The sequence below is a fragment of the Zea mays genome, chromosome 8, assembly GCF_902167145.1.
Source record: "Zea mays cultivar B73 chromosome 8, Zm-B73-REFERENCE-NAM-5.0, whole genome shotgun sequence".
In the NCBI taxonomy this organism is placed as follows: Eukaryota; Viridiplantae; Streptophyta; class Magnoliopsida; order Poales; family Poaceae; genus Zea; species Zea mays.
Genome location: NC_050103.1, coordinates 165,188,374 through 165,196,390, shown reverse-complemented (window position 1 = coordinate 165,196,390; position 8,017 = coordinate 165,188,374). Strand labels below are relative to the sequence as shown.

The 8,017-nt window shown below is 49.7% G+C and overlaps 1 protein-coding gene across 1 annotated transcript; it reads right to left on the bottom strand.

Annotated features, from left to right (window-relative positions):
• Window positions 1–3,381: 3,381 nt before the first annotated feature.
• Window positions 3,382–6,297, bottom strand: LOC100272726 (uncharacterized). Its single transcript, NM_001147179.1, has 2 exons — window positions 5,788–6,297; window positions 3,382–4,472 (listed from the first exon to the last, which is right to left on the bottom strand). Exons 1-2 carry the CDS (start codon window positions 6,283–6,285, stop codon window positions 3,498–3,500), a joined length of 1,473 nt encoding a protein of 490 aa, NP_001140651.1. The 5' UTR covers window positions 6,286–6,297; the 3' UTR covers window positions 3,382–3,497.
• Window positions 6,298–8,017: the final 1,720 nt, after the last annotated feature.

The following is an 8,017-nucleotide window of genomic DNA, read 5'->3' as shown; positions in this document are numbered from 1 at the left end:
AATCCAACGGCAGTGATGACGTGGCAGGGGGCACCGGACTGTCCGGTGTGCACCGGACTGTCCGGTGCGCCATCAAACAGACAGAACTCCCAACGGCCACATTTGGTGGTTGGGGCTATAAATACCCCAACCACCCCACCATTCATTGCATCCAAGTTTTCCACTTCCCAACTACTACAAGAGCTCTAGCATTCAATTCTAGACACACCTAAGAGATCAAATCCTCTCCAATTTCCACACAACGCCATAGTGACTAGAGAGAGCGATTTGCTTGTGTTCTTTCGAGCTCTTGCGCTTGGATTGCTTTCTTCTTTCTTGATCCGTTCTTTGCATTCAAACACACTTGTAATTGAGGCAAGAGACACTAATCTTGTGGTGGTCCTTGTGGGAACTTTGTGTTCCAAGTGATTGAGAAAAGAAAGCCCACTCGATCCGTGGATCGTTTGAGAGAGGGAAGGGTTGAAAGAGACCCGGCCTTTGTGGCCTCCTCAACGGGGAGTAGGTTTGCAAGAACCGAACCTCGGTAAAACAAATCTCCGTGTCTCACTTGCTTATTCGCTTGGGATTTGTTTTGCGCCCTCTCTCGCGGACTCGTTTCTTTATTACTAACGCTAACCTCGGCTTGTAGTTGTGTTCATATTTGTAAATTTCAGTTTCGCCCTATTCACCCCCCCTCTAGGCGACTTTCAATTTGACCACGTAAACTCCAAATATAACAACAATATAAGGTCGGTATCTTACTAAATTCAAGAAATTAAGCAAATTGGGCTTAATTGGGCCGTGCCGGCCCAAGCCCGGCCCATCTATGTGTGCCGTGCCGGGGGCCCGACGGGTCAGAAATTGAGGCCCGGCCCAAGCTCGCCTTCGGGCCGTGCTAGCCTGTCCCATATTATTTCGTGCCGGGCCGTGCTTTGGGCTCATATTTTCAGGCCATGCTCATGCTGGCCCAAAAAGACCGGCCCATATTCCCAACAATACCCGTGGGTAGTCATGGTTAGAACTGGTTTGATGACAAAAAAAATTAAAAGGAGTTAAGGAGAGAAAATAAACTAATTTCTCTCTGAATCTCCTTTAATTTCTCTTAGTTCCATGGTCACCAAACGAGCCCCGTTGGTTGCACTCACGCAGCAACATGCAAGACAAGGGATCCGTTTGTCCACAGTTGTGCAAACCCCACAGACCACAGTTTCGTGGCAGCGTGAGCCCAGACACTATTGGGCCATGCATGTCTCAAGGAAAGCTAGCGTTGCACCACTTGCACTAGAGTCCTAGGTGATCGATGTGGTATCTTGAGAGCGCGCACACACAAAAACCTGTCACCGAGACACTCAATTTAATTCAAAAAACACAAACTGAATTTTACAATCTCATTTACACATGTCATAGAGAGAGAAACAATCCAGCTAGGTAGCTGGGGTCGGGGGGAGAGAGAGAGTACTGGCAATCTTTACATGCAATAGTGGCGCACTGTTCGTCAAGGAGAGATGGCGCAAGAGAGGAGACACACAGTTCTTTACTCCACCCCCCTCCCCCTCCCCCTCAAAACACAGAGAGGGAGCATATATACTGTAGTAGCTGAGATGTATACATAATTGCATAGGAAAAAAATACAAAGGTTTCGGCCCCGGCTCGTCGTAGAGGGCCAATTTTTATCTCTCCAACCCACGAGGTTCTTTATACGTACGGTGGTTGATTCTCATGATTAAAGTTTAGTCCATGTTATAACCAATTTTTGAATGTCAGTTACCAATATTAATATTAAGTATAGTTAATTGTAAAATTAATTACATAATTGAAGACTAAAAGGGGAGATAAGTTTTTTAAGCTTAATTAATTTATGGTTAACAAATGTTTATTGTAATATCGTATGAGTGAATTATGAATTAATTAGGTTAATAGATTCGTCTGGCCGTTTGTGCCATTAGTTTTATTATTGTACCATATTTAATACTCGTAATTATTATTGAAATATTCAATGTGACGTGGATTAAATTTGATCAGAGGAACTAAACTAAACTAAACACGCCCTTATAGCTGGCAACCGTTGACGGAACTAAAAAGATCGTAGCAAGACGTTTTTAGAGTATGTTTAGTTTAGCGTCCTAGATCAGATTCGCGGCTAAAAATCTAGAATCTCAACCAAACAGGTATAATATCAGAATTGATTATTCAAGATCCATAAATTTATAAAGTTCAATTCAGAATCACGTTCTACCCTAAATTTCTATCAGCCGAGTTGTTATGTTCTTACATAATCTAAAGTTGACAATTGTTTCAATCAAACAAATTTTAGTTTTTTTTCACAATTATCAGCTTACAACAACTTTCTTATAGCTAAAATTAAATTTTCACAAAATCTACAGCTAAACTAAGCAGACCCTTAAAGCCGTACGTGTCTAGCTAGAAGAAGAAGCAAAGGAGGATTGATACAAGAAGAAAGGGTTAAACCAAAATTGACCGCCACCGATCCCTTCCATCATTCACAGCTCAAGCTAGATTCCCGTTGTCTCCCCCTTCATATCCGCCACATGCGTGTGTCTATTTGTGTGGCGTGTACCCTCCCATCCCCTTCTCACTCCTCTATACTACTACTCTCACCAAAAACATTTAATTTCCGCTGCAAAGACAACACACTGTATATCAACAGTTGAAAGCAGCATTCCCCTGGCCCGTGTCATAAAAAGCTTCCCTTTACTTTACATGCATGTTCACTCACTCACAACACAAGGACACATGTACACACAACTGTAAAAAAAGTAATTTGGTTCAATATGCATGTACATAATAAACTTCAATTGGTTGCTGATAATATATAGTTGAGGATACTACTAGCACTCTAGCAGGCTTTGCCCTTTTTTGCATGCATGTTGGCTAAAATTTGAAGGAAAACAATGTGGTACCTAATCCATTGCTACTATTTACGACTAACGAGCCTCACAATCGGCCTAATTAAAAGAAAGTCAATTTAATTTATCTGCGGATAGATATGCATGCCTGGCCTCCAATCCAAAAGAGAATATGAGCTTTTTTTTTAATTAAGAGGAAAAAGGGTGGGGGGGGGGAGAGGAGAAAATATGTGGTCGAGACGAAGATACTTCACAAACTGTCAAGTCAATACATAACTAATACTATAATAATGCACATGACCTACCAACCAAAAAAACATTTTTTTACCTCTTAGCACCTCTTACAATTTCCAAAACAACACCTCCATCAATAGACTAGACAACTCACCAATAAAGATCGACCCAAGCTCTTGTGATGCATCACTTTGCATGCATGATCTCTCTGTCTCTCTCTAATCGTCTCTAGCTGCTAAAAGAGTCACATGATGATATATAGATAGAGTGCAAAAAATTAAAGGATCGTCTCGCCATCTTTCCAATCATCATCTTCTTCATCTCCTGTAATGTGGATATGAATAACAACATGTAATTAATTAGTTCTAAGCTTACAAGGAGATATATAGTAGAGCAGCAGCCGGCCGCTCCAGCTTGTCAATGGTAGCCATGCGGGGAGAACAAAGAAGACGGCCCCCTGCCCCCGCCGTCATCGCCGTCGCCCATCTTGCCGAACTGCGCGTCCATCCCTAGGTTCAGGTACACCATCCTGTTGTCCAGGTTCAGGTTCACCAAGCTCGTGCTGCTGGTGCCGCTCGCACTGTACACGCCGCAGCCGCCGCCGCCGGAAGGCTCGCCGTACATGGGCGCGGCGTTGACCGCCGTGTGCGCGTCCTCGCGGGACATGACCATGGCCGCCGACTGCACGAGCTCGAGGCAGAGCCGGAGCTTGTTGGGCTCGATGTGCGCGAGCCCCGGCACGGCGCCCTTGAAGAGGAGGTCGGAGGTGAGCGTGCGGAGGATGTCCAGCGGCGTCACGCCCTCGACGGTGCGCACGTTGGGGTCGGCGTGGTGGTCGAGAAGCACGGCGACCATGTCGGGGCACACCATCTCGGCGGCCACGTGGAGCGGCGTCTTCCCGGCGGGGCCCGCGGTGTGGTTCACGTCGGCGGCGCCCAGCTCCAGCAGCGCCTTCACCACCTCCCGGCTGCAGTTCTCCACGGCGTAGTGCAGCGCCAGCGCCTCGTCCAGGTTCAGCCCCTCGCCCATCACCATGAGCTTCACGAGCTCCACGTCGGAGGAGTCGAGCGCGCGCCGCATGCGCCGGATCTTGTGGTGGTCGTCGATGTCGGCCGCGGACGAGGCCTCCATGCCGCCCCCCGGTGCCGGGTGGTGGTGGTGCGCGAGGAACGGCGAGCGGCGGGACAGCGAGGACTTGAGGCGGAGCTCGTCGATCTTGGACACGACGTCCATGGGGAGGTGCTTGGCGAGCACCTCCGGCGGCAGCCCGGACTTGGCCACGAGGTGGGAGCACGTGGTCCACAGCTGGTGCAGGTCCTGCTTCCGCGACGCCATCAGCACCTTCATCACGTCCTCGATCGACGCCTTCTCCACCATGCCGGCCAGCTGCTTCTGCAAGCGCGCAGCAACGGAAGCATTGCAATTCTTCATCAGTAACAGTAAGTCTGCGCGCATGTGTAAGCTCGCTCACTTTCACTGTGAGACTGTGGGTCACTCACTGGTAACTACCAAGCAGCGGCGCATTGCAAAAGCACACATGCAGCATATAAAGGCCGGGGAGAAAGACGAGACGAGAGAATCCCTGAGATAAGCATCAGCATAAATGGTGAGTGGATTGGCCCTGTGCATAAAATATAGAGAAGGGGTGCAACAGTATGGGAACGTCATGGTGCTGATTGGAGGAGCAGATTTTTTTGGGGGGGAATTAAAGGAGGAGAGGGAATTAAACAACTAAGCCTAGGTATGTATTGGAGAGACCCAGCCCGGCCAGCATGACGAAACCCTAGACAGAAATTGCAAATCAGGGGACGGAAAACTGAAAGAACGATTTTTTTTCTTTCTTTCTTTCCAGCTGACAGCAGGATGCATGCTAGCAAATTGCACAACCTTGCAGTACGTTGCCCTTGCACTGCACGACGGAAAGCCAAAGCCATCCACTATCAACCCGTGCTGCTTGCGCTGCAACAGTGGTGAGCGTGGGCGGTAGGCGTGGCCATAAAAGAGAAGAGAAGTGAGGCAGCAATGGCGTTTCATTCGGATGTGGTAGATAGGGAGAGATAAAAGAAGACGATGCCTCTTCACCTCTCCTACAGTGGTGGAAAGATAAAGTGAGATCTCCGTGCAACGAACCCTAAGGGAGAAAGGAGAAAGCGCGGCAGCCGCAGCAGCAGGCCGACGGACGGACAGAAAGATGGATGGATGATGGATGGACAACGGGAGAAAGAGAGCAAGGAGCGCACAGGTTCGCACGCGTGCATGCGCAGGGCGGCGGCGACGAAGAAGGCCGACCACTCCCTGCCCGGTGCCTGGCGCGCCTGCCTGCTGGTACTGCCGCGGCTCATCATCCTTCACTTCATTTAAAAAGGGCGGACGGCGGAGCGGAAGCAGGAGGGGTACAGAGCGAGATCAAATCAATATAATGCTGCAGAATGCTCGGCAATCCCAACATAACCAACCCCAACTCCCATCTTGATCCCCACAATAATCCTCAATTCCCTCGAGTAGCAGACGCGAAAAATAAATTGGAAGCCGTTTTTTTCTTCCGTTTTCTCCCTTTTAATTAATTATTTATCTTTCGTCCGGCTGGACGGAGAAGGGGAGCAGGAAGAAGAACAGGAGCCACCAGCAATGGAGAAGAAACCAGCAAATCAAGAATTGAAGTCGGAGAGAGGGAGCGAGCGAGGGAGACGCTCGAATTATTGGTTACCTGGGTGAGGAGCGCGAGCTCCTCGACGCCGAAGGAGCGTGCGGCGGCGAGCGTGTCGAGCGCGAGGTCGACGGCGGCGGCGCAGTGCGTGTGCCAGCACGCGCGCTCGCCGCAGCCCGGCCGGGGCTCCCCCTTCTGCGGCACCAGGGACACCTGGCCGCTGTAGAGGAACTGCAGCAGCAGCAGGAACACCTCGTAGCTGACGGAGTTGACGGGTATGACGGCGGCGCCCGGCGCGGCGGCGGAGGCGCCGCGCGGGGAGGAGGTGCCGGACGGGGAACGCGGGCTGAGGTGGTCCAGCAGCAGCGCGCCGGGCCCGGCGGCGGCCTGCTCGGCGCCGCAGAAGAACTTGCGGAAGAAGAGGCTGCGCGCGGCCAGGATGCAGCGGTGCGCGTGCACGAGGCGGCCCTCCACGTTGAACGTGACGTCGCTGAAGGCCTGCCCGTTGATGAGCAGGTTGAGGTAGTCCATGGACAGCGACTTGAGGGTGTCCTCCATGGGCGGGCGGCCGCGCCAAGCAGCTGCTGCCTGACTCTACTCGGGTCGGTCGATCTCCCGCCTCCGATCCTGGCCCGGTCCCCCCTTGCTGGGATTCAGTCGCTAGCTGGTAGCGACTAGCGGCGCGGGTGGTACTGCTAGTGCTAGCTAGTGTGGCGGCGGAGGCTGCTGCCGAATTGGGTGGGTGGATGGATGGATGAGAGGAGGTGGAGTGGAGACTAGAGAGGCGAGGGGGACGGGGACCAGCACGGACAGAGAGCAGCTCGATCGCTTTGGCACCTGCTGCTTCGGCGACTGCCACCGACGCAGCAGCTGCTTTCTTGGCTCGATCAGCTGTGGTCCTGCTGCACGCAGACGCAGCTGCTCAAACTCGAGCCGCCGCCTGCGCTGCATCCTTCCTCCCCATCTCTTTGCGTCATCAGCTCCTTCTTCTTCTTCTTCTCTTCTGTCTGGCTGTCTGTCACCACTCACCACCACTTCCTCCTCCGATCCGATCCCTTCGGTTCTGCTTCTTCACTACTGCTACTTGTTTGTTACTTTTTTTTCTGCTTCTTTTCCCTCCGTCCTCCCCCCTCTTTCTCTTGCGCGTCTCTCTCCAGAGAAAGAGAGAGAGAGAGGTGGACTGGAGGCTAGGCTACTGTTACTGTATGTGCCAGCCCATGCCGATGGAGATTTTTTTGGAGGGGAGGGGAGGCTCAAGGCTGTGTCGCAAGGGAGGGGGTTGAGGCGTATGTATATGGGGGGAAGAGGAGGCAATCCGGGTGGCTGTCCTGCCCGCCTGGGGGCATATATAATTGGTGCGCTTAAAATATGTTGCATGTCAGGGCAGATCCAGATTAATGTAATCTGGTACGTAACATGCACGCTCACAACTTCAAACCAAGCATTTGCAGCCACCTCGTTCCATTCTAAATTACTTAAGCCCTGATTTTTAAGAAACTGGTTTATATAAATTAAGATGGTTCTAAACATACCAGTTTATAATTTAGTTTATAAAAATTAGATTCTCAGTTTCTTAAAAACCAAGAAACTGGTCTCTGCTAGCTAAAAAATTAATTTTTTTACCTTAAAACCTCGGTTGCTTCCAAACGGAGCCCTAATCCGTCACTTCTATTTTTTTATGAATATACAACTTTTATTATATATCTGAACAGAGTACTGCGTATTGCGTATATAATAACATAATAATACTCATCTACAAATAACAGTAAACAATTTGCAATTTAAAATGGCAGGAGGACGTAGCGTGCGATGGAAATCAAAAGAGTTACTTGCTTCGGCAGTTTGACCTTATAAATTAGAAATGCCATAAATGATCGAATTATCTGCTGCTCGGGCTCTTGCCTGCGCTGGCCCTGTAGCACATACTAAGAGCCAGAACGAAGGAGTGATTAAAAAAAGAACGACTGGTTTCGTTAGCTATTTGAAAGGAGGAAAAAAGAAAAGAAGCTCTTGTGAATACTGTATACACATAGTGCGTGAATAGTAGATGTGTCGGGGAAACTGATCGGTAAGTACATACAGATTTAGGGCATGTTAGGACCAGTTTTGGATTCTTTTAAGGCTCTGTCGTTTACGTCGGATTGCACCCGGATTCGTTCCATCTAAACAAAGTTTATATAAATTAGAGAATCAATTCCGGTTAGGAATCGTTCCGATCCACTAATCCGACAGAAACGAACAAGGCCTAAAAAACAGTTTGGCCTCTTCTAATTTCTAAAATCTGGGCTCT

What these genes read in the sequence shown, in the direction of transcription:
- LOC100272726 (NM_001147179.1), bottom strand. Translation starts at nt 6,285, where the DNA reads ATGGAGGACACCCTCAAGTCGCTGTCCATGGACTACCTCAACCTGCTC. An exon ending in AGCTCGCGCTCCTCACCCAG is followed by an intron (nt 4,473 to 5,787) that starts GTAACCAATAAT and finishes GCGCGCTTGCAG; the next exon opens with AAGCAGCTGGCCGGCATGGT.